Consider the following 26,556-nt stretch of genomic DNA (forward strand, 5'->3'; position numbering starts at 1 on the left):
CGCTGTTTAGTAAGTAGCATATCGGTAGAGTGGGATGACAGCACAGTGATTTGGAATACACACACGCATACATTGACCACACACACATGGCTCACTCCTGAACAACATATATAAGACATGTAGCCTAGAGTACACACAAATGTGAAAACATAAACACACAAGCCTGTATACAGGTACACACGCACACACACACACACAATTATTTGAGAGGACCCCACCACACTCTCTCCTCTAAGTAATTCTGCTTTGGGCGTGCTGCTGATGGGAGAGTAGAGGGGTAGGGGGTTATGATAGAAGTGCCTGCCTGCGTCCAGGCAGAATTGATCGTTTGGCAGTTGCAAATGAGAGACGGGGCTTGTCTGTGGAACCATGAGGCTGTGCGCACGGCACAGCGTTGGACTCCAGCAGTGCTCGAAAAGAGCGCTCTTTAAACTGCCGGGGCCCCTGGGAGCCGATGGGGAGGGGGCCGCCGCCGCCACAGTGCTAATGAGAACTAGCAGAGTGCAAACATGCATGGAAATGACTGTTATTCTGTTGATGTGCATTTAAGTGCTTTTTTACTGCCAACCACAAAGAGAGGGGAAATAACTGGTGATGAATGGTACCCCCGAAAAGCATTAATTTTCCTATTGCGGAGAGAGTGAGGGGGGAGAGGAGCCAACACGCACAGCAAATGTATTATTTTACTTCACTCAAGTGCGCTGGCAATGCTCTGTGATGGGGTGGGAGGGAAGCAGAGTTAGGGTGCTGGGATGGCAAATAACCTTCACTCACTTCCTCTCCACCATCATCTTTCGCTTCTGTAAGATAACAGTAGGCGAAAAGGTCACAGCGATCAAAAGCCTGATTACCTCATTATGAAAACGATCTTTGTTCTATTCCACCTCTTCACCAATAACAGGGTCCTATTCATTAGGCACCAAATGGAAGAAAACGGAACGAAAAAAGGAGGGACTACCTGAACTTTTCCAATAAGAAACACTTGTTTTCCTCTGCAAAAGGTTTTGCTACAGTGTGTCGTAATGAATACAAACGGCTATTGCACCTCCACTGATATGACTGTACCAGGTCTGTTCTGGACGCTGTCTACTGTTCATTGTGTCGTGTGTCATCATCTCGCTACATCTATTTCAATGACATCGAGTGGCTGAGACTTCCTTGAGTAAATAGTGGGAGTGGAGTTGTGGAAGAATGAGCAGGGAAGATGGAGTAAAAAACGAGGAAGAAGAAAAGGTGTAGGGATGAGGAAGAGGACATGGGAGGTGTGGTCGTCAGTCTCACCGGTCCCGGTGCTTGCACTGGTGTTGATGACAGCCTCGTTCCATTGGTCAGCGCTGGACACAGAGAAGGAGCGTTGGTGCATGCCGTCTTTACTGCCCCCGAAGCCCACCAGATTTCCCCCGCCGACCGAATGCTCTGACTGGAGGGACGTACTACTGTTAGAGTGGGGCGCACCTGGAGAGAGAGAGAGAGAGAGAGAGAGAGAGAGAGAGAGAGAGAGAGAGAGAGAGAGAGAGAGAGAGAGAAAGGGAGAGAGAGGGGGTGTCATGCATCATCATCTCATGTACCTGTACAAAGAGGTGCATTTCACTGAGGTTACAATCTCTTTTGCAAATCCAATTGTATGTTGCATCAAACAAGCCATATTTGTTAATAACAAGTTTTGCAGTTCTCTTTCTGTTTTTCTTTTTTTTATCTGTACGAGAACAGACATTATAGTAAAGTTGCACAATGCTGCCGGCCCCTTTCTTGTGTTCATCTCTCTGTGTTACATGTGTAAACCCTCCATCCCTTCCCTGCCTTCCCCCATCTCCCCCTCTCCCTCCGCCTGTCTCTAATTAGCCCTTAATTAACAAGATACACTCTGATCGCTAATTATCTCGCCTCATCCTTTTGACTGCCACATCCATCTCTCCCGCCGTCGGCAGGCGGCAGGCCCCCTCTCTCTCCCCGACTTCCAATCAGGCAAACCACGGACATCTCTTTGCCTGTCTGCCTGCCTCCATTTACTAATTCATGGGCTAGGCAGCACCGTGTGGGGTCCTTCCCTCCTGTTCCTGTCTGGACAGCCACACAACACAACATATACTGACTTGACATCTTCTAGTACAGTGTGCTAATATAAGAATATATATGTATTTTCATCCAATGAAATTAGTCTATGATAATTATTTTATTTTAACCAAAACTTTATTTATCCACCATTCCCTGTACAAAATCACAATCAAATTTAACTAAACAAGTCATTCATGGTTGATTCTGAGTCAAATGATATACATGGTATTTATCAGTAAATCAACAGACTTATAAGATCAAGTATGGGTTTTTATTGTCAGAGCTGCAATAGAGAATAGAGAATACATGCCTACTATAAAGTTACCCATGAGCATTTGTTACCACACATTAAGCCCAACTAGAGACAATAGAGTGGATGAGTCATCTCTGAAATGTAACAAGATGCTCTACTCCTTAGGTTGTAGTAAAAACAAAAGGGAGTTATCAACTATATTATCATTTCTGCTGGGTATTCTCCAAGATATGATAGACTAGACTAGAAGCAATAATTGAGCACCAGTTTTATATAACTTAATCTACTGATAGCAAAGACTGCTCTGAAAGGGTAGCAGTCAAACACTTTGTTTTGGTAAAAGTCACATAATATGTATTGTGTTACTTGTAACACATCAAGGTCTTTTGTTAACAATTATGAGACGTAAAAAATATATATTATTCAGATTGAGGTTTAACAACAATAACAGTAGTTAGATATAATATACTGTGTGCTGTGTGTAAAGTAAACCAAGCGCCGCGGCGCTCTTGTTAGGGTAAGACATCCTTCTCATTAGCGAGAGTAATAAGTGTATCAAATTCACATAATCATGTCTAATTGGTATCAGTAATTATCTTGTTGGGCCCGGGAATATTAATCTTCAGGTCCCAGAGGGGAAGGAGCGGGATCGCAGAGAGAGAGAGGAGAGGGAAAGAGAGAGAGGGAACCATGCAGGGGAGTGCTGGCTGAATTTGCATCCCCAAACCAGGGCATTGGAGAGAGGGGAGAGATGACGTGTTGAAGAATCATGGTGGAAAGATGCAGTAAATTTGAACAAAATCCCTCACATGTGTGTTTAGTCATTGTTGATGGGGGACAATGGGGGACAATTTTGGAGTCATTTTGAGTGAGTTACTGACTGATGGCATGAGCTGGCATATTTGAAAATCCTAAAATTAATGAGTTTATTTGTAAATGTTATATATATATATATATATATATATATATGGATGATATATATGGATTATTCATCAAATTGAAAAATAAAAAAATATCACTTCTCTAAGATAAGTGGTAATACTAGTGAATATAATATAACTGCTTCGCATTATTTAATGTATTTCAATGCAACAATTACATTCAACATTTCAGTACCTCAATTAATTTAGACAACTTGCTCAACATAAAATCACTGCTACTAAAGTTCTAATAATAACTCAACTGAGCCTCAACGCCAAATTTAAAATAGAAGTGAGGATCAGAAGTGAAACATTTTCAGACCAAAATGCATCAAATACACCAGTGACAAATTCTGACTTTCACACTCCACACTAGCATCCAAGATAGTACAATGATTCATCAAGTTATATCTAAAGTTAAATCAGAAGAGAAAGACAACATTTACAAGCTTCGATATTTTGACAAGATACTCTTGTCTAATATTCGAATACTATTTCTATGGGGCAGATAGAGAACATTCTCCCCTGATGCGACCAGCTGATTATAGCTCCGGTGTAATTACATTATACGCTGCTTTATGCAGAAGTGGTCTAGGTCTGCTCTGTGGGGACTAATTGATGGATCCATGTTTAATTCATTAATCATTAGCATCACATCTGACAATTAGACATGATTGTTACTTGAAATTTTAAATATGAATCCATATAGGGTTTGTGTATTTATTTAGCTATTCATTTTCCCCCTTTCGGACACCCAAGAGTCAAACTACTTGTTGGGATATGTTGGTGTGCCTTGTACCATCAGGTACTACATACAGTGGGGCAAGAAAGTATTTAGTCAGCCACCAATTGTGCAAGTTCTCCCACTTAACAATATGAGAGAGGCCTGTAATTTTCATCATAGGTACACTTAAACTATGACAGACAAAATGAGGGGAAAAAATCCAGAAAATCACATTGGATGATTATTAATGAATTTATTTGCAAATTATGGTGGGAAATAAATATTTGGTCACCTACAAACAAACAAGATTTCTGTCTGTCACAGACCTGTAACTTCTTCTTTAAGAAGCTCCTCTGTCCTCCACTCGTTACCTGTATAAATGGCACCTGTTTGAACTTGTTATCAAACAGTCACACTCCAAACTCCACTATGGCCAAGACCAAAGTGCTGTCAAAGGACACCAGAAACAAAATTGTAGACCTGCACCAGGCTGGGAAGACTGAATCTGCAATAGGTAAGCAGCTTGGTTTGAAAAAATCAACTGTGAGAGCAATTATTAGGAAATGGAAGACATACAAGACCACTGATAATCTCCCTCGATCTGGGGTTCCACGCAAGATCTCACCCCATGGGGTAAAAATGATCACAAGAACGGTGAACAAAAATCCCAGGAACACACAGGGGGGACCTAGTGAATGACCTGCAGAGAGCTGGGACCAAAGTAACAAAGCCAGGGACTAAAATCCTGCAGTGCCAGATGTGTCCCCCTGCTTAAGCCAGTACATGTCCAGGCCCGTCTGAAGTTTACTAGAGAGCATTTGGATGATCCAGAAGAAGATTGGGAGAATGTCATATGGTCAGATGAAACCAAAATATAACTTTTTGGTAAAAACTCAACTCGTCGTGTTTGGAGGACAAAGAATGCTGAGTTGCATCCAAAGAACACCATACCTACTGTGAAGCATGGGGGTGGAAACATCATGCTTTGGGGCTGTTTTTCTGCAAAGGGACCAGGACGACTGATCCGTGTAAAGGAAAGAATGAATGGTGCCATGTATCGTGAGATTTTGAGTGAAAACCTCATTCCATCAGCAAGGGCATTGAAGATGAAACGTGGCTGAGTCTTTCAGCATGACAATGATCCCAAACACACCGCCCGGGCAACGAAGGAGTGGCTTCGTAGGAAGCATTTCAAGGTCCTGGAGTGGCCTAGCCAGTCTCCAGATCTCTACCCCATAGAAAATCTTTGGAGGGAGTTGAAAGTCCGTGTTGCCCAGCAACAGCCCCAAAACATCACTGCTCTAGAGGAGATCTGCATGGAGGAATGGACCAAAATACCAGCAACAGTGTGTGAAAACCTTGTGATGACTTACAGAAAAATTTGACTTCAAACTCTGACAAGTTGGTTGTTGATCATTGCTAGACAGCCATTTTCAAGTCTTGTCATAGATTTACATGCAGATTTAAGTCAGAACCTTAACTAGGGCACTCAGGAACATTCAATGTCATCTTAGTAAGCAACTCCAGTGTATATTTGGCCTTGTGTTTTAGGTTATTGTCAAGTTGAAAAGTGAATTTGTCTCCCAGTGTCTGTTGGAAAGCAGATAGAACCAGGTTTTACTCTAGGATTTTGTGTGTGCTTAGCTCTACTCCATATATTTTTTACATTTTTACCCATCTACCAATAGGTGCCCTTCTTTGTGTGGCATTGGAAAACCTCTCTGGTCTCTGTGGTTGAATCTGTGTTTGAAATTCACCCCAAATCACACTGAGGAAACCAAATAGAGATAATTGTATGTGTGAATCTAAGTGTTACAGCGCCTTCAGAAAGTATTCTCCCTTGACTCTTTCGACATTTTGTTGTGTTACAAAGGACCTGAGCCCTAGGACCATGTCCCAGGACTACCTGACATGAAACTCCTTGCTGTCCCCAGTCCACCTGGCCATGCTTGCTCCAGTTTGGAAAACAAATGGAAAAATAAAACCTAGGATATCTTGCCCCAGATAAGTACTAAACCCCCTGAGTCATGAATGTTGGATTCAACTGTCCCCAGTCCACCTGACTGTGCTTTCTGGGTATGTCTCTAGTTTGCACACTGTTCTGCCTTATTATTTAAAAAATTCTTCCATGCTGGTCATTTATGAACATTTGAACATCTTGTCATGTTCTGCAGATTTATCAGAACCTTAACTAGGGCACCGGAACATTCAATGTCATCTTAGAAGAGGACTCCAGTGTACATTTGCCCGGTTCCTCTCTAGGTTTCTTCCTAGGTTTTGGCCTTTCTAGGGAGTTTTTCCTAGCCACCGTGAATTTTCTCACCTGCATTGTTTGCTGTTTGGGGTTTTAGGCTGGGTTTTGTGTGTGCAGCACTTTGAGATATCAGCCCATCTACCAATAGGTGCCCTTCTATAAATAAAACCTTTGATCTTGATTTGATTTGTTTGATTTGTTCGATTTGATTTGTTTGTTTGGGTCATTCAAAAATCATGCTAAACATTATACTATCCATGCTACTTATTACGTGACTTGTTGAGCAAATGTTTACTCCTGAACTTATTTAGGCTTGCCATAACGAAGGGGTCGAATAATTATTGACTCAAGACATTTCACCTTTTCATTTCTAAATCATTTGTAAAAATGTCTAAAAATGTAATTCCACTTTGACATTATGGAGTATTGTGTGTAGGCCAGTGACTAAACACCTCAATTTAATCCATTTTAAATTCAGGCTGTAATGAAAGGTGGAAGAAGTCAAGGAGTGTGAATACGTATCTATTCAACTGGCTAGTCACTTAGGCTGAATTTACACAAGGTACTGTAGACATACTGTCATTACAAAAAACAAACTACTGTAAAAAGAAGAAACTTGGTGTCAAAATAAAACCATAATTTCACTTTCTGTGATAATTTGGGAATTTATATTGGCAGTTCCACCTGCATGTTAATAGACATGTCCAAAAGCTGTACCGCAATCATGTACGCCTATATCTGCATTTGACAAATATAACTAAGTGTGTAGGAGAGAGAGTAAAGGAGTGTTTTCCATGCTAAGCAGCAGCAGCGGGGCTGGCTCTGGCTGGGGCTGTAATCTAAGTAGAAGGGATGGATTAGTGGGTAGCTACAGAACGGCGGTAGCAGTAACGTCATCTTGCCTCTCATTTCTCTTTGGGCCGGCGCGGCCAGGCGTACCGTCAGAGGACTGATGAGCCGTGAAGCAGAGGCCTGACCCCACTGTGGAGTTGTTGCCATTATGTACAAGTATCAGGATAATGAGGCATTAATGCTAATGTGGGGGATGGAATGAGGGAAGGGGGAGAGGAGGGAAGGGGGAAAAGAGCACATCCTCTGTGTCTGGAGGAGGGAAGGGGGGTAATGGGGGAAGGAGGGAAGGGGGTAATGGGGGAAGTAGGAAAGGAGGGAAGGAGGAAAGGAGCACATCATCTGTGTCTGGAGCCGTGTAATCCACCACCACTATTATCACTATCACTACTGCCTAATGCCGCCCGCCATCCCTGAAAGCTTCCCCCCACACTCCCCTCTGTGGCTCAGCCATGTCATCTAATCCTCCCCCCTCATCCAGCCGCCTCCTCGTCAGGAGCCATTAGACAGTCACCACACCCACACATCAGGCCCCGGCACTGGGCTGGTGGCCACTGAGACAGAGGCATAACCTAATGGTGGTCAGTGAGTCAGTGCCCAGTGGTTGGACTGTATGTATGCAGCCCAAAGCAAGATGAAGACTCACTGGTTTACAATGTAAGAGGGAGGTACTGTGCAGCACAGTCAACCCCCCCATACGATTGATTAAAACTGATGGGCCACATTAATACTTTGATACAATGTATCTGTCGTGGGTAAAACGGTTCCGCTGAACACTCAGACAGAGGAGAAGGAATTAGGCCTGCACACGTTTTTACTCATGGACACATGTGTTTATTCATTTAGTCTTTGTCTCCATCTCTCTCTCTTCTCCTCTCCATCTTCTTCCCCTCTCTCTCTCTTCCTCCTGTGATTCTAAAGGTCTTTAGATCCAGGTAGTGAATGGATTACCAAAGGCAAAGACAGGGTTGTGATTCAGACGCCATGAATGACAAATTACTCCTTTGTTCCCTTCATCAATTGCATGCCTAATGAAATCAAACTCACTCCGATCGCATCATCAGGAGAGGGTGCTCCAACGGGAGAAGACCTGCCCTGATTTGTAACCTTTCTCTCCTAATTGGAGATGAACTAAAATCGCCCTCATATTGTTCCCCTCCCAGACGCAAAAAAAATAGTGAGAATGTGTAGTGAGTTGTCTCAACAGCATCCTTTACTAGCTCTGTATTTACAACAGAGTTAAACAATATTTATTTAAAAACAAAAAACAGCATTTGGCCTCTTTTTCAGGGCCCCATAACCACTCCTCTCCCCATCACCCCTCTCTCTTTCCTCCCTCCTACAGATTCAGACACCTCTGCTCTCTTCTCCCTCCTCCTGAAGGTTAATTGTTTATGAGTTGGAAGTTGGAACGTGACCTCCACCCCCTGTCCTTCACTCTGTAAACTCATAAATCTTCTCAGGCATTTGAATAATTAACCTCTTGAGTAGGGTCCTGATGGTCAAATCTTGGCCAGGATCAACAAAATAAGTAAGGGCTGGGCCACAAGTGGTCCCTACTGGCCAGTCTGTCTATTCCACTACTGCACAATCCAATTAGCTACAACCATGGCAGGAGGTAACAGACACTGCTCCTTGGCCGATGGAGGACACCCTCATTACCCCACTCCCCTCTATCCCTCTCCCCACATCACCCCCGTCTGGGGACCACTCTGCTAATTAGTAATAATTACTCTTAGTAATAATTAATCCTAACCCCTAAATTTAATCACTGGTTTCTCCTCGCCTCTCTGGGCCTTGCTGCCAGTTCCTGCTAAAGCTCCCTCCAGCCTCCAGTGGCACAGCCAGCTCTGTCTATTTATAGGCCTATGTGGACTGAAGGAAGGAAGGCATTGGTACTGGCAGGACACAGGACAAGCAAGGCAAGCCCCCTGGATGGAATTTAGGTCAGAGATAAAATTCAACATCTGGACAAAATAAAATTGTCCTTCGATGGGAAATTTTTATTTTTTGATGATTATTATGATTATTATGAACAAATGAATCATATTTAGATCATTTAAAGGGGCAATCTGTCTATGAATTTGAGAGTGGTTACATTTCTCGAGCCATATCCCTCAGCTTTTTACTGAAACAGTGGCGGGAATAACGCTATGTAATTGTTTCTACTATAAACATTAAAACCAGTAGATGGTGATAGTGCTGACGTCATCCATGTATTCCTACGGAAAACTCCCGATGGTGCATGAAGACGGAAATATTTCAATCGTGTTGTATTACTGAATGGCACCAAAAACAAAATCGCTAAGGATCATGGTGAAAGTGGGCGTAACTAGCAAAGGATCATGGGCGATGTAGTCATTTTCATCCTGCCTGAGAGAGTCTACCTTAATGTCTATGGCAAGAGGGCGCAAGCCTCCTCGTAGCCTGTCCGCCCGTGATTTGTCAGCACGTGGTCCTGTGTGACGACAAATGTAGTCAGAATGAATCACTATTTAATTGAATATCTCAATTTGTAGCGAACTTTAAAATAATTCACAGTGTGGATGAAACTTGATCATAATTAAATAATTTTAGAGGCCAAAGAATGGTTTGGCTGTTCTGGTGTTCGTAATTTACATAGGCTTTCTATGGCAAGCCAGGGTTTTTTGGCACCACTAAGTTGCTATGCAGTAGCCAACCAGTAGAGCTTCTGACTTCTCAAGTTGATTGGCCCTTTAAGATAGAATTGAATAGTCTTATAAGCACTCCTTCAGTAATCATATCATTGTGTTAGCTCATCTGCATAATGACATTGTACCAAAATCTAAAGAGTTTTCACATAAATACAGCAATAAAATACATATTACGTGATCATTATATATTTCACCTATTAAAATGAACTTTATTGTATCTTCTGGGCAGTGAATGGTATTAGTGTCTCTGAAGAACCACTATTGATTTGACCGGACATGAAGTCGATAGAGATTTACATAAAGTTGAACTTGGCATCAGGTTGCTTAGCTTAAGTTATTTAGTTGCTAGCTTTTTGCACATACCTCGGTCTGTGGTTGTTGAAAGTGTTTGGTTGGGTTCTGGAGCAAGGTAGAAGTTGTTCCTATAGCCGCAGATCTCAAATCTGATTATTTTACTCGCAAACCTGACCATAACTGTTAAGAGGAGGAATAAATATCTGACCCTGTATCAGTGGTTAGTAGGCAACTTCTACCTACTCTGTTTGTCTGTATTATAACAGATGTGGATTCCTCAAAATTGAGGAGCAAACTTCAGTCAAATACTTTTGAAATATATGCAAGTATTTGAGGTGTGCTTAATTTAGCTTTTTGTGGACTATTCTATTTGTTCCACTGTAACATGGAAATTAAATAAAGGGTAGCTTATCATTTTATTTGAAATAATTTGGCATATGTTTTTGACCGAGGTCTGGTACAGAGGTCTGGCATGGACCCAGAGTGGTGACTAGGGTGGCCCTCTTACCTGCAGTGCCCACTCCTAGCTGCAGGGTGCTACGGTCCTTGGTCAGCCCGTTGGTCTTGGGGCTGGTGGTGGGGGCGATGGTGGTGACCGCTCTGGGTGGTCGCTTCCCTGGCACCTTGACCGTGGTCCTCAACAGGTCAATCTCTTTACCGTGCACATTCTGCATGTAGTCCTGGAACGCACATCACAAAACACACTGAGTCAATCTCATTAGTCTAAACGTGGATGATCATGAAAAACCTTTAAAAACTACAAACTAATGATATAACTTCAATCCTAACATACAGTACCAAAACTGACTGACAGATAGCCATTTCAGAACATTACCTGTGCGCACGCTGCCTCACAAACTAGCTCAGTTATAGACTTAATGAGTAGACCAGGACCCTCCAATCCTGTTCCTGCAGAGCTACCATCCTGTAGTTTTTCACACCAACCCTAATCTAGTGCACGTGATTCTAATAATTAGCTGGTTGATAAGCTGAATCAGGTTAGTTACATCTGGGTTTGGAGCAAAAACCTACAGGAGGTTAGCTGTCCAGGAAGAGGGTTGGAGAACCATGGAGTAGACTAATGAATGCAAACGGTCTCATTCTCTCTCATAACGATTTAGATTTAAAACAACATCACCACCCCAAATGGACGAGGAAGGGAAGCCAAGGTGAAAATCATTGAGCTCAGCAGAAAAAGCCAGAGGAGAACTCTCCGCTCTGCCTTTTGCCTGGTATGCCCCCCCCTTCCATCTCTTCCTTTCCTTTATCTCTCCCTCAATCTTTCTCCTTCCTTTATCAGGGTTCCATAAAGCACTCATCTCTTCCCCTGCCTCCTCTCTAATTACCCAGCCAGCTAGCGCTCCTCGCTCTCATTTCCTTTTATTGCTGGAATTAACAGCCAGATCGAAGCGTGCAAAGCTATTAAGATGTGTGATTAAGCCACATTCAATTAGTTTCTACAAACAATTTAATTGATGTAGCAGATAGAATTAACAGAAGGTGATTGTGTGGATGGCTTGGCTGACTGTGAAATTAAAGGGATCCTCGCACTCTTGTTCTGTATCTCGCTCTCCCCCTCTCTCCCTTCCCACCTTCTCGCTCTCTCTTTTTCCCGCTCTCTCCTTTTCCCGCTCTCTCCATCCCACCTTCTCAGTCTCTCTCCCTCCCACCTCTCAATTCAATTCAATTCAATTCAATTCAAGGGCTTTATTGGCATGGGAAACATGTGTTAACATTGCCAAAGCAAGTGAGGTAGACAACATACAAAGTGAATATATAAAGTGAAAAACAACAAAAATTAACAGTAAACATTACACATACAACAGTTTCAAAACAGTAAAGACATTACAAATGTCATATTATATATATATATATATATATACATATATACATATATATATACATACATACACATATATATACATATATATATACATATATATATATATATATATATATATATATATATATATATATATATATATATATATATATATATATATATATATATATATATATATATATATATATATATATATATATATATATATACACACATATACACATACATACACACACACAATGTACAAATAATTAAAGGACACAAGATAAAATAAATAAGCATAAATATGGGTTGTATTTACAATGGTGTTTGTTCTTCACTGGTTGCCCTTTTCTCGTGGCAACAGGTCACAAATCTTGCTGCTGTGATGGCACACTGTGGAATTTCACCCAGTAGGTATGGGAGTTTTTCAAAATTGGATATGTTTTCGAATTCTTTGTGGATCTGTGTGATCTGGGGGAAATATGTCTCTCTAATATGGTCATACATTGGGCAGGAGGTTAGGAAGTGCAGCTCAGTTTCCACCTCATTTTGTGGGCAGTGAGCACATAGCCTGTCTTCTCTTGAGAGCCATGTCTGCCTACGGCGGCCTTTCTCAATAGCAAGGCTATGCTCACTCACCTCTCTCCCCCACTCTTTCTCTGCCTCCCACCTTGTCTCCCGCTCTCTCCCCCCTCCCACCTAGTCTCCCCTGCTCTCTCTACCACCTTCTCTCTCTTTCTACCACTTTCTCTTCCTCCCTCCCACGTGCTCTCCCTCCCACTCTCTCTGCTTGGTAAGTCAGAATGGTAGTAAACACATGTCTGCTAATGTAACAGTGATTCCTGTTCTGCCTTCGCTCTGGTCAGTGAGGTAGCAGACAGACATTCAAGACAGAGTTAGTAGACATGCTCCTGATAAACTACGATAGGTATAATTAGCAGCTAGCTAGTCAGTTACATACATCACTGTAACACTACACTGCTCTGCTAATAATGGCTACTAAAGTTAAGGCATTACCACCCAGTCAATACAATAATTTAATAAAAACAAATGTAATCAATTCATGTTGCATGCAAATTAAAATTTCTCTACTATACAGTGCATTTGGGAAGTATTCAGACAGACCCCTTCCCTTTTTCCACATTTTGTTAAGTTACAGACTTACTCTAAAATGGATCAAATAAAATCCTCATCAATCCACACACAATACCCTGTAGTGACAAAGCTAAAATAGGTTTTTACTATTTTTTTGCAAATAAAAACAGAAATATCTTATTTTCGTAAGTATTCAGACCTTTTGCTATGAGACTCGAAATTGAGCTCAGGTTTTTGTATTTGTATTTTTTATAGATCCCCATAAGCTGCTGCCAAGGAAGCAGCTACTCTTCCTGGGGTCCAGCAACATTAAGGCAGTTTATACAATTTTAAAAACATTACAATACATTCAGACTGTGCCCTCAGGCCCCTACTCCACCATTACCACATATATACGTTTGTGTATAGTGCGTATGCTATCATGTGTGTGTGGGTATGCGCCTATGTTTGTGTTGCTTCAGAGTCCCCGCTTTTCCATAACATGTTTTTTTTATCTGTTTTTTTTTTTAATCTAATTTTACTGCTTGCATGATTTACTTGATGTGGAATAGAGTTACATTTAGTTATGTCTCTATTTAGTACTGTGCCCCTTCCGTAGTCTGTTCTGGACTTGGGGATTGTGAAGAGACCTCTTGTGGCATGTCTTGTGGGGTGTGCATGGGTGTCCGGGCTGTGCGCTAGTAGTTCAACATGTCAATACCTCTAATAAATACAAGCAGTGATGAAGTCAATCTCTCTTCCACTTTGAGCCAGGAGAGATTGACAAGCATATTATTAATGTTAGCTCTCTGTGTACATCCAAGGGCCAGCCGTGCTGCCCTATCCTGAACCAATTGCAATTTTCCTAAGTCCTTTTTAGTGCCACCTGACCACTCAACTGAACAGTAGTCCAGGTGCGACAAAACTAGGGCATGTAGGACCTGCCTTGTTGACAGTGCTGTCAAGAAGGTAGAGCAGAGCCTTATAATAGACATACTTCTCCCCATCTTAGCTACTGTTGTATCAATATGTTTTGACCATGACAGTTTACAATCCAGGGTAACTCCAAGCAGATTAGTCACCTCAACTTGCTCAATTTCCACATTATTTATTACAATATTTAGATGAGGTTTAGGGTTTTAGTGAATGATTTGTCCCAAATACAATGCTTTTAGTTTTAGAAATATTTAGGACTAACTTATTCCTTGCCATCCACTCTGAAACTAACTGTAACTCATTGTTCATTTTTGCAGTTATTTCAATCGCTGTAGTAGCTGACATGTATAGTGCTGAGTCATCTGCATACATAGACACTCTGGCTTTCCTCGAAGCCAATGGCAATTCATTAGTAAAGATTCAAAAAAGTAATGGACCTAGACAGCTGCCTTGGGGTATTCCTGATTCTACCTGGATTATGTTGGAGAGGCTTCCATTAAAGAACACCCTCTGTGTTCTGTTAGATAGGTAACTCTTTATCCATAATATATCAGGGGGTGTAAAGCCATAACACATACGTTTTGCCATCAGCAGACTATGATCGATAATGTTAAATGCCGCACTGAAGTCTAACAAAACAGCCCCCACAATATTTTTATCATCAATTTCTCTCAACCAATCATCAGTCATTTGTGTAAGTACTGTGCTTGTTGAATGTCCTTCTCTATAAGCATGCTGAAAGTTAGTCAATTTGTTTACTGTAAAATAGCATTGTATCTGGTCAAACACCGTTTTTTCCAAAAGTTTACTAAGGGTTGGTAACAGGCTGATTGGTCAGCAATTTGAGCCAGTAAAGGGGGCTTTACTATTCTTAGGTAGAATTTGACTTTTGCTTCCATTCAAGCCTGAGGGCAAACACTTTCTAGTAGGCTTAAATTGAAGATGTGGCAATATCGTCCGCTATTATCGTCAGTAGTTTTCCATACCGGTGGTTTGTCATTGTTGATAGACAACAATCATTTTTTCACCTCTTCCACACTAACTTTACGGAATTTAAAATGACAAAGCTTGTCTTTCACAATTTGGTAAGATATACTTGGATGTGTAGTGTCAGCATTTGTTGCTGGCATGTTATGCCTAAGATTACTATTTTTGCCAATGAAAAAAATAATTAAAGTAGTTGGCAATATCATTTGGTTTTGTGATGAATGAGCCATCTGTTTCAATGAATGATGGAGCTGAAATTGCCTTTTTTCCCAGAATTTCATTTAAGGTGTTCCAAAGCTTTTTACTATCATTTTTTTATTTAATTGATCTTGGTTTCATATTTTAGTTTCTTATTCTTTTTATTCAGTTTAGTTACATGATTTCTCAATATGCAATACGTTTGCCAATCGGTTGTGCAGCCAGACTTCTTTGCCATTCATTTTGCCTCATCCGTCTCAAACATATAATTTTTAAATTTCTCATCAATCCACAGGGATTTAACAGTTTTTACAGTCATCTTAATGGGTGCATGCTTATCAGCAACTGGAATAAGCCATTTCAGAAATGTGTGTCACGCCCTGACCGTAGATTGCTTTGTATGTTTCTATTTTTAGTTTGGTCAGGGTGTGATGTGGGTGGGTATTCTATGTTGTAGGTCTAGGTTTTCTTTTTCTATGTGTTTGGCCTGGTATCGGTCTCAATCAGAGGCAGCTGTCTATTGTTGTCTCTGATTGAGAGCCATACTTAGGTAGCCTGTTTTCCCATTTTGAGTTGTGTGTGATTATTTTCCGTTTCAGTGTTTTCACCATACAGGAATGTTTTGGTTTTCCTTTATTCTTTTGTTCGTTTGTATTCAGTGTTCAGTTTATTAAAGGCATCAGGAACACGTACCACGCTGCGCTTTGGTCTATTCCTTCTTCCACCAATGAAAATCATTACAATATGTCAAGTGTAGTGTCTGTTTGCTCCTTATTACACACTAGGACTAACATATATTCTTTACATCAATAACATAGGAATCACGACAAAACTTATTGTATGACCTCTTATACACTACATTAGGCCCAGCCTTTGGAACTTTGGTTTTCCTAGATATGACTACTATATTGTGATCAGTACATCCAATGGATCTGGATACAGCTTTCAAGCAAATTTCTGCAGCATTAGTAAAGTTGTGATTAAAGCATGTTGATCATTTAATTCCTGTGCTGTTTATAACTACCCTGGTAGGTTGACTGATAGCCTGAACCAGGTTGCAGGCACTGGTTACAGTTTGAAACTTTTTCTTAAGTGGATAGCTTGATGAAATCCAGTCAATATTTAAATCACCCAGAAAATATAACTCTGTTGATATCACATACATTATCAAGCATTTCACACATGTTATCCAGATACTGACTGTTAGCACTTGATGGCCTATAGCAGCTTCCCACCAGAATGGGCTTTAGGTGAGGCAGATGAACTTGTTATTATATTACTTCAACAGTATTTGACATGAGCTCCTCTCTAATCTTCACAGGAATGTGGTTCTGAATATAAACAGCAACACCTCCACCATTGGCATTTCCATATTTTCTATAAACTCTGCATCACAATGGTAGGGATTAGCTTAGCTGGTCTTCAGTCATTGATAAGTCATTGTCTCAACGCAGCCTTATAGTGTTGTGAAAGGATCCAGGATCCCAAATGATTTGGGTGGATCCCATCCTCCTTATAAAATGTGTTTTGTTTCCAAAAGGTAGCGGAATTGTCAACAAAAGTTAGACCCATTGAGCTGCAATAATCACGTAGCCAGTTGTGAAGAGAAAGAATCCTGTTAAAACGTTCAATGCCGCGATTCAGAGATGGTAGAGGGCCAGATATTATGGAGCTTTTGTTAGTGTTTAGCAGAGAGTCAATCAACTCTTTAAAATCCAGTTTCAACTATTCAGAACTGCCCTTCATAATGCCATTAAAACCCACATGGACTACGATAGAATCGATTTCCACGTCCTGGCGTAGTACATTCGGGAGCAACTTAGTAATGTCATGTACTCGAGCTCCGGGATAAGACATTGTTTTTGTACAAGGAATGGTCACATTTCTTACCATGGAGCTGCCCAGAATCCCAGCTGGAGTGGATGAGGAAATCCGCCCACTCCCACGCCTCTCAGGATTCGGAGAACCCTTTATGGACAGGCGATAGGCAGGATAACTTGAACACGTTGCTCCCGGCGCCTGTGGCAGGCCTCCGACAGATGGAGAATCCCCGCTCGATCCAAAGCAGGGACAGAAGGTCGAAGTTGATTTCGTAGTTGTAGGCACTGCGGTCGCAGACACAGGCACCCCCAGTGACGAAGGTGCAGGAAGATCAGGCTCCAGGATGGCAAAACTATTTTCTGTTTGTATCCTCTCCGGGCCTCTCGTTAGGAGTGTAGACAGCTTTGCGGGAAGTCGCTGTCTTCGGCTTCCACGGTTCATGATAATCGACCACCGCTGAGCTACTTCTACGCCGCTATCAGATGGGGGAGCTCTGGGCAACACCGGCCAGTCGGATAACGACAAACGACAAGGCGGAGATGCATCCAACATGCGCAAACGCCATCCAGCCACCGGTGTAGAAAATGTAAACATTCCACTCTACGTTTTCCCCAGTTTCTTACGTAGCTTGGTGACCTGCGTGATCAATGAAGCCACCTCAAGACTATAATCCTCGGCAAGTAAAAAATTGCTGCATCGGTACTCCGAGTGGTCTGGTTTGTCCCGAAACAGTGCATAATAGATACAGCTCCTACCGTGCTGGAACCGTTCATTTATTTCTTCAGACAAAGAGTGCTCCATTGAAAAACTAATCTGGTACCAACTTCGTTAGCTTGATGGCTAGCAGCTTAGCGTCTCTGTCAAGCAGGCTTAAACCTGTCTGTTAACTTCTTGGTGACAGGGGGGAAGTATTGAGTAGCTTGGATGAATAAGGTGCCCAGACTATACTGCCTGCTACTCTGTCCCAGATGCTAATATCTGCATATTATTAATAGTATTGGATAGAAAACACTCTGAAGTTTCTAAAACTGTTTGAATGATGTCTGTGACTGTAACAGAACTCATATGGCAGGCAGAAACCTGAGACAAATCCAACCAGGAAGATGGAAATCTGTGGAAAATCACTTAAGTGATTGCCTATCCAATATGCTGTGTCTATGGGGCCAGATTGCACTTCCCAAGGCTTCCAGTAGATGTCAACAGTCTTTAGAAAGTTGTTTGAGGCTTCTATTGTGGAAGGGTGTCGAATAAGAGCTGTTTCAACAAGTGGACTAGCCTGAGGCCAATCAGTTGTTTACTGCGCGGCCACGCGGGCGCACCGTTCCTTCTTTTTCCTCTGTAGTGAATACGCTATTGTCCGGTTAGAATATTATTGAAGACGAATTATAAAACGACCCTAAGGATTGATTGTAAAAATCGTTTGACATGTTTCTACAAACTGTAATGGAACTCTTTTGACTTTTCGTCTGGATTTTGCGCTCGCACATTGTGCCTTTGGAATAGTGAACTCCAGAGGTCCTCTGTGGAGATGGGAGAACCTTCCAGAAGGACAACCTTCTCTGCAGCACTCCACCAATCAGGCCTTTAAGGTAGAGTGGCCAGAGGGAAGCCACTCCTCTGAAAAAGTCACATGACAGCCCGCTTGGAGTTTGCCAAAAGGCACCTAAAAGACTCTCAGACCATGAGAAACAAGATTGAAATCTTTGGCCTGAATGCCAAGCGTCACTTCTGGAGGAAACCTGACACCATCCCTAAGGTGAAGCATGGTGGTGGCAGCATCATGCTGTGGGGATGTTTTTCAGAGGCAGGGACTGGGAGACTAATCAGGATCGAGGGAAAGATGAAAGGAGCAAAGTACTGAGAGATCCTTGATGAAAACCTGCTCCAGAGCATTCAGAACCTCAGACTGGGGCAACGTTTCACCTTCCAACAGGACAAGGACCCTAAACACAGAGCCAAGACAACGCAGGGGTGGCTTCAGGACAAGTCTCTGAATGTCATTGAGTGGGCCAGCCAGAGCCCGGACTTGAACCCGATCGAACATCTCTGGAGAAACATGAAAATAGCTGTGAATTGACGCTCCCTATCCAATCTGATAGAGCTTGAGAGGATCTGCAGAGAAGAATGGGAGAAACTCCCCAAATACAGGTGTGCCAAGCTTGTAGCGTCATACCCAAGACGAATCGAGGCTGTAATCGCTGCCAAAGGTGCTTCAACAAAGTACTGAGTAAAGGGTCTGAATACTTATGTAATGGGAGATTTAGTTTATTAATACAATTTTTAAAAACTGTTTTTGCTTTTAAATTATGGGGCATTGTGTGTACATTGATAAGGGAATGTTTTTACACATTTTAGAATAAGACGTAATAATAACGTAACTTAATGTGGAAAAAGTCAAAGGGTCTGAATACTTTCCAAATGCACTGTATTTGGCTTTCATAGAATATATTATCTCAAATTGGACAAAACAATTCTCTGACTCTAGGGGCAAAAATTTGGACTGGACACATGTACAAATGCTCATCTCTAACTTTCACCAAATCTTCCTTTGAAAACCAAGTCATTCGTTGTATTTAGACAGACATTACCACCATAGAATAGAGGTGAGACCGTGAGAGGAAGGGCGTGGGGCAGCAATGTCATGCTGTGGTGGGGGGGGTCTGACAGAGCTGTCTGCCGGCTGGCTGCAGCGGAGTGTTTAAGAGGTATTAGTGGCCCAGCGGGACTCTGACAGAGACGGATGTTGCTGGCCGCTCAGCCTCCGCCAGGCGCCACGCACAGCGGCGACCGCCATTATAAATACAAGCCAGCATGGTGGCCGGGCGTGGCGGGCACACAGCAGCAACAGCTAGCGCCATGTATGTCTCCATTACCCGGCCACCACAGGGGTGGGGGGATAGAGATGACCACCACCTCCGCCTCTCCCCCCCCGTTTATAATCAGAATCACACTAAGATGGGGTACTAATAATCAGAGGCTGAATGGTCTTTGCTAACATTTTTATCTCTCAGAAACCTTCTTCATAAATCTATCAATATGTGTACATAACAGTTAAATCATTAATTTCCACTTTTTGTGAGGGACAAGCTTGCATGTTTCGCTAAAGAATGTAAAGTATATTCTACACATATCCCTTAAACAGTCCACTACAAACGGAGCTATACTAAATGTAGGGTTACTCACATGTAAACTGGGGTGGTAGGTGAGAAGGCCGTTGTCACACAGTGTGACGTATTTCTTCTTCCACTCCTTATTCAGGGACTTCCCACTTCTCTTCAGAAGGATGCCCTGGAGGAGAGAGAAGAGAAGAAGAGAGGGTCAGAAGATGTCTTCCTCCAGCTAAACACAATGGACTAGAACATATAATGTAACTAACTTGGGATGACAATAAGAACACTTGCTCTATCCTTAGATCAAGCCAGAGTGGATACAACAGTCATTTTACAGCAGCAGGTTGCCTGTATGTGAGTGTGTGAAGTACAAACTTTTTCAACCTTCCAACTTTTGATTGTCATTGGTCACTGTAACCCCATGGTCAATGCAATACAACAACGGTCAACGGTGTAATCAATGTTCAACGTCTATAGATGATATTTAACGGTGACTCCTTGAACCTTCAGAATTGGTGCTGTCCTACTGTAACCGACTGTCTCACATTCAAAGTGAGCAGAGACAATCCAATTTGCCCATGTATTCATTCATCCCCATGTCCTGACCAGTTGAACTCTGGAGAACCTCTTCATCCAGGGATTAGGTGTGTGATCTCCCCCTCTTCAAAGCCTTGACTCAGCCCCTCCCCTCTATTCCACCATTATTTTCTGGAGCCTTAATTCCTCAGATGTTTGACTTTATCTGCTTAGTCAATCCAGAGTAAACAATGGCAGTTCCTGGGGCTGTGAGGGGGTCTTTGTGGCTGGGGGGCGGTGACGGTCCTCTGGGGGTAAGGACCAGGGAGGACCAAGGGAGAGGCATGCTTAATTAGGGGATTAGCAGCGGAGTGTTGTGCTTTTACAACCAGGGTTCTGTGTGTGTGTGTGTGTGTGTGTTTTGCCTCTGTGTGTGTGTGTGTGTGTGTGTGTGTGTGTGTGTGTGTGTGTGTGTGTGTGTGTGTGTGTGTGTGTGTGTGTGTGTGTGTGTGTGTGTGTGTGTGTGTGTGTGTGTGTGTGTGTGTGTTAAATAGGGTACCCTCACCCTCCGATGTTGTCCTAGGCTGGGTCATCCTTCAGGGCTGTATAATCCTGATTAACACATCAGGAAGGGCCTGACCCTTGGTGACCCAGGGACCAGCCTGGGGGCCGACTATCATCCTAATCCTGGCCCCGGTCCTCCTGCCTTGATCTGGACCTGGCCCCAGCTTCCTCATGCTGGGGCCCCAGAACAGCCTCTGTATGCCCAGAGAGAGTAGCTCTATACCCAGCATTTATAGTAGCTGGGGACTTAAATAAAGGAAATCTGAGGATAACGCTACTGAAATTCTATCAACACATCTCCTGTGCTACACGTGCATCAAGCACTCTGGATCATTGCTACTCTCCCTTCCGGGATGGTTACAAGGCCCTCACCCACCCTCCCTTCGACAAATCAGATCACACTTCCATTCTGCTCCTCCCCAACTATAGGCAGAAACTTAAGCAGGAAGCACCCGTCGTAAGGACTGTGTAACATTGGTCTGACTTATCCAAACCAAAAACAGCAAAACTGAAAGAGCGAACCATCACATTTAACCATAGGTGACTGGGAACATGGAGGTCTACAAACAGACCAGCCATTGCCTCCCTAAGGCAATCAAAGAGCAATGGCTTAGACATGAGACATACTGTATGTTTTATTTATTTTTGTTTTACCTTTATTTAACTAGGCAAGTCAGTTAAGAACAAATTCTTATTTTCAATGTCAGCCTAGGAACAGTGGGTTTAACTGCCTGTTCAGGGGCAGAACGACAGATTTGTACCTTGTCAGCTCGGGGATTTGAACTTGCAACCTTTCGGTTACTAGTCCAACACTCTAACCACTAGGCTACCCCGCCGCCAGGGACTCAAGACAATCACAGATTATAAAGGGAAAGCCAGGCATCTCGTGGACACCGACGTCTCGCTCCTGGACAAGCTAAACACCTTCACCAGCTTCGGGGAAAACAACATCAAGCCGCCGACACGGGCCCCGGCCGCTCACAAGGACTGTGTGCTGCTGTTCTCTCCGTGGCCGATGTGAGTAAGTCATTTAAAAGTTTTAACCATCACAAGGCTACCTGCCCAGAAGGCAACCCAAAATTAGTTCTCAGAGCATGTGCAGACCAGCTGGCTGGAGTGTGAACGAACATATTCAATCTCTCCATATCCCAGTCTGTTGTCCCCACTTGCTTCAATATGTCAACCATTGTTGCTATACCCAAGAAAGCGAAAGGTAACTGAACTAAATGACTATAGCCCCGTAGCACACACTTCTGTCATCATGAATTGATTTGAGAGGCAAGTTGAGGATCATATCACCTCCAACTTACCTGACACCATAGACCCACTACAATACGCATACCACCCCAACAGCTGTTCATCGACTACAGCTCAGTCTTCGACACCATATTGCCCTCCAAGCTCATCACTAAGCTCAGGACCCTGGGTCTGAACCCCTCCCTGTGTAACTGGGTCCTGGACTTCCTGAGGGGTCGACCCCAGGTGGTGAAGGAAGGCAACAAAACCTCCTCCACACTGATATTCAACACGGGGGCCCCATAAGGGTGGTGCTCAGCCCCCTTGTACTACCCGTTCACCCATGACTGTGTGGCCATGCAAGTCTCCAACTCAATCATCAAGTTTGCTTTCGACACAACAGTGGTAGGCATGATTAGCAACAACAACGAGACAGCCTACTGGGAGGAGGTGAGGGCCCTGGCGGAGTTGTGCCAGGAAAATAACCTCTCCCTCAACAAAATGAAGGAGCTGATTGTGGACTACAGGAGACAGCAGAGAGAGCACACCCCCATTACCATCGACAGGGCCGCAATGGAGAGGGTCAAAAGCTTCAAGTTCCTTGGCGTGCACATTACTGAGGACCTGAAATGGTCCCTCCACACAGACAGCATGGTGAAGAAGGCGCAACAGCGCCTCTTCAACCTCAGGAGGCTGAACTAATTCAGCTTGGCCTCTAAGACCCTCACCAATTTCTACAGATGCACCATCAAGAGAATTCTGTCAGACTGTATCACCGCTTTCTATGGCAACTGCACCGCCCACAACCGCAGGGCTCTCCAGAGGGTGGTGTGGTCAGCCCAACGCATCACCGGGGGCACACTGTCTTCCCTCCAGGACATCTACAGCACACAGTGTCACAGGAAGGCCAAGAAGATCATCAAAGACCTCAGCTACCCGAGCCACGACCTGTTCACCCGGCTACCATCTAGAAGGTGGAAACAGTAGAGGTGCATCAAAGCTGGAACTGAGAGACTAATAAACAGCTTCTATCTCCAGGCCATCAGACTGTTAAACAGTCACCACTAGCCGGCCTCCACCCAGTACCCTGAGCTAAAAACACACGCATTTCGCTGCACATGCAATAACATCTGCAAATCTGTGTAAGCGACCAATAAACTTTAATTTGATTTTGCTTTGCTAAACACATCCATAACCACCCTATTAGAGGGCCCCAGCAGGCCTTTAATAATCATTATCAAGAGGTTTTTTTGATGGTCTTGTCTTGAAGTTGTCTTGAAGTGTTATTAGTGACATTTCAAAGATGGATTTTTAAAACATCTTTATATTAGCTTGTGCGAAACCTGCTCTTTCACACCCATACTCTTCATGATTTTGTCTTTGTGACTGAAAGCTTGGCCTATTAAATTACTAAGACTGGCATTGATCTAAGTGTGCACAAACTATTTTTTTCTATGATTTGGTCTATAAAATAACTGAAAACACATTTTAATGGCTTTATGATCTTCTGAAGTAAATGGTGCTGTCACAAGGCCTCTGGCAATGGTGTAATGCATGTTTTACACACAAATAATGTTACACATCTCCTGTCCTTATTGAACCAGCCAGAAATCTATACGTGTAATCAGTGGACCAACACAAATTCATCACTGGTTTGAAAAGATCGATAATAATACTGAGAGGATTAATATTAGTCTGTATTAGTCCAATATAGGAACTTTTTACACAACCACTTCATTTGAACTAATTGACCTGTCAGAAAAGAAAAGCCAAATAAAAACAATTGAATCCTCTATAATATATTATGAAATTGAGGTGCCATTTAACACAATGAGAATAATTTAGTAATCATTTTAAAATATTAGAAGAATGAATTGATCACTTACAGCAAATAGTTGTATTTTATCATGGCAGTAATAGGAATGAATGGGAGTGAATGGGGGCATGCCGTGAACAGACGTTCATTTTTATTGCGTTTCACCTTCTGTTTCTCCTTCCTTCCCTCCCTCCCTCTCTCTACCACTCACACACACTCAACCATGATCACCATGTTCAGGCTGTGCGACATAAGGAGACAGGCCGATCGCCAGACGCGCTCTCCGTGTCCAGACAATTGTCATATCTACACAGAGGAGATAGTATCTTCCCTTTCCATTGTCACGCTCCTGGAAAAAAAATCTGCATCCTGCCATGGTGGCTGAGTGATAGCCCGGGCCTTTGTGACAGCCAGCCGGAGGAGAACAGAAGAAAGAGAAGTGGGGTTTGGGAAAGGGGGAATAGAGAGAAGAGAGAGGGCAAGAAGAAAAGCCTAATGTCGACAGCTCCTCGGCAGTGAGTGCATTGTTGCCCTTATTTACCATTTTTACATATGGGGGGTGGGGTGGACAGAGGGAGGGGAAGAGGAGGGGTAGGGGAGGGGTGGCAGGCAGTGTGTAATTTGCCCAATAGGGGGTAATTAAGCTCACATTGGCACTTTGATCTTCCTGATTGTGCATTTCACTGGCCAGGTCAGGCCATCAGCTACTCTTAATACACCCCCCTGCCCTGCCTGGGTAGATGGGATGGGAGCTGGTCTTATCTTATTGTCTGAAGATGCTATGATACCCACCCAGGGAAGTGGCCATACTTCAGGCCAAAATCAGATAGGGAGGAATCAATGGGAGAGCTTACAGTAACTATGTATGTTTAGGGGGTGGGGGTTCTTTAAGATCTCTGTCAACTGACCTCCCTCTCACTTGGCGGAGGTCTAATCCCATTAAACCTGACTTAAACCTGGTCACTGATATGGAGGAGAATTTTGCAGATCATTAGGTGTGCTTTGCTTTAGATTTCTTACATACGGATATTATTATTTGATTTCTTTGGCCCGATCTACAGTTTAAGAGATTAACACCAAACCAACTTTTAAACATGCAGACTGCCCCAATTTAGATTTCCTGGGAAAACATTTTTCATAGCATTTATACTTTATGTACTACAGCAATATTTCAAATGAGCTTCCAATGCATTTAAATGGCAATAAAACAGCCATAGATTTATAGCTCAGACATACCGGTAAGATTGTCAAACGTTTGCATGCCGACAGCACTTAGCACCTCTGAACAGTGTTGGCAGTCCACCTCTTTTGTGTTCACACAGCAAAGAACTTGAAGCCGTCATCCACTCAGCCTTGTTAAATACTCCAAACCAGAAGGTGGCAGCAGTGTTGTTTGGCAATGTATGTCCACGTGTGTTGCTGTGTTACAGATCTGTGAAGTCCCTCAATCAGTAATGAATTTCAAGCATAGATTCAACCACAAAGACCAGGGAGGTTTTTCAATGCCTCACAAAGAAAGGCACCGATTGGTAGATGTGTACAAAAAAAATAATGAGAAGCTGAATATCCCTTTGAGCATGGTGAGGTTATTAATAAGGCTTTGGATGGTGTATCAATACACCCAGCCACAACAAAGATACAGGCATCCTTTCTAACTCAGTTGCCGAAGAATAAGGAAACCTCTCAGGGATTTCACCAAGAGGACAATGGTGATTTTAAAACAGTTAGAGTTGAAGGAAAAAGGAAACAGCACACTGCTCTTGATAGTATCAATGGTGGTTTCCTTTTTCCTTCATCTTGTTCAATTGTTGCCATGCACCTGCAAATAAGATTGCTCAGATGTGTGAGTGCCTTTTGAATTTTGTAAAACAGTTAGAGTTGAATTGTTGTGATAGGATAAAACTGAGGATGGATCAAAATCATTGTAGTTACTCCACAATTACTAACCTAAATGAAAAAGTGAAAAGAAGGAAGTCTGTACAGAATTAAAAAATATATATATATTTTATTTGACCTTTATTTAACCAGGCAAGTCAGTAAAGAACAAATTCTTATTTTCAATGACGGCCTAGGAACAGTGGGTTAACTGCCTGTTCATGGGCAGAAGGACAGATTTGTACCTTGTCAGCTCGGGGGTTTGAACTTGCAGTTACTAGTCCAACACTCTAACCACTAGGCTACCCTGCCGCCCTATTCCAAAACATGCATCCTGTTTGCAACAAGGCACTTAAGTAATACTGCAAAGAATGTGGCAAAGAAAATAACTTTTTGTCCTGAATACAAAGTCTTGGGTTTGTGGCAAATCAAATACAACAAATCCTTATGCTTATAGCTTTATTATGTTTATTTTATCCTAAAAAAAAACCTAGTCCTTGCAGAGGAAAAGCAAAGAGTGCAAGTATGGTGGTGGCTGCATTATGTTATGGGTATGCTTTTCATCGACAAGGAC

General features: G+C 42.7%; 1 protein-coding gene across 2 annotated transcripts in view; it reads right to left on the reverse strand.

The window, feature by feature from the left end:
• Positions 1-26,556, reverse strand: part of LOC118401968 (arf-GAP with GTPase, ANK repeat and PH domain-containing protein 3-like) — a 394,943-nt gene that overhangs the window by 59,676 nt on the left and 308,711 nt on the right. For both annotated transcript variants that reach the window (XM_035799697.2, XM_035799696.2), the window contains exons 10-12: positions 20,049-20,153; positions 10,533-10,704; positions 1,282-1,455 (exon numbers count right to left, since the gene is read on the reverse strand). In XM_035799697.2, coding sequence (XP_035655590.1) covers positions 1,282-1,455; positions 10,533-10,704; positions 20,049-20,153 — 451 coding nt within the window. The remainder of the gene's footprint in view (positions 1-1,281; positions 1,456-10,532; positions 10,705-20,048; positions 20,154-26,556) is intronic.

This window comes from Oncorhynchus keta, chromosome 23, assembly GCF_023373465.1.
Source record: "Oncorhynchus keta strain PuntledgeMale-10-30-2019 chromosome 23, Oket_V2, whole genome shotgun sequence".
Classification (NCBI taxonomy): domain Eukaryota; kingdom Metazoa; phylum Chordata; class Actinopteri; order Salmoniformes; family Salmonidae; genus Oncorhynchus; species Oncorhynchus keta.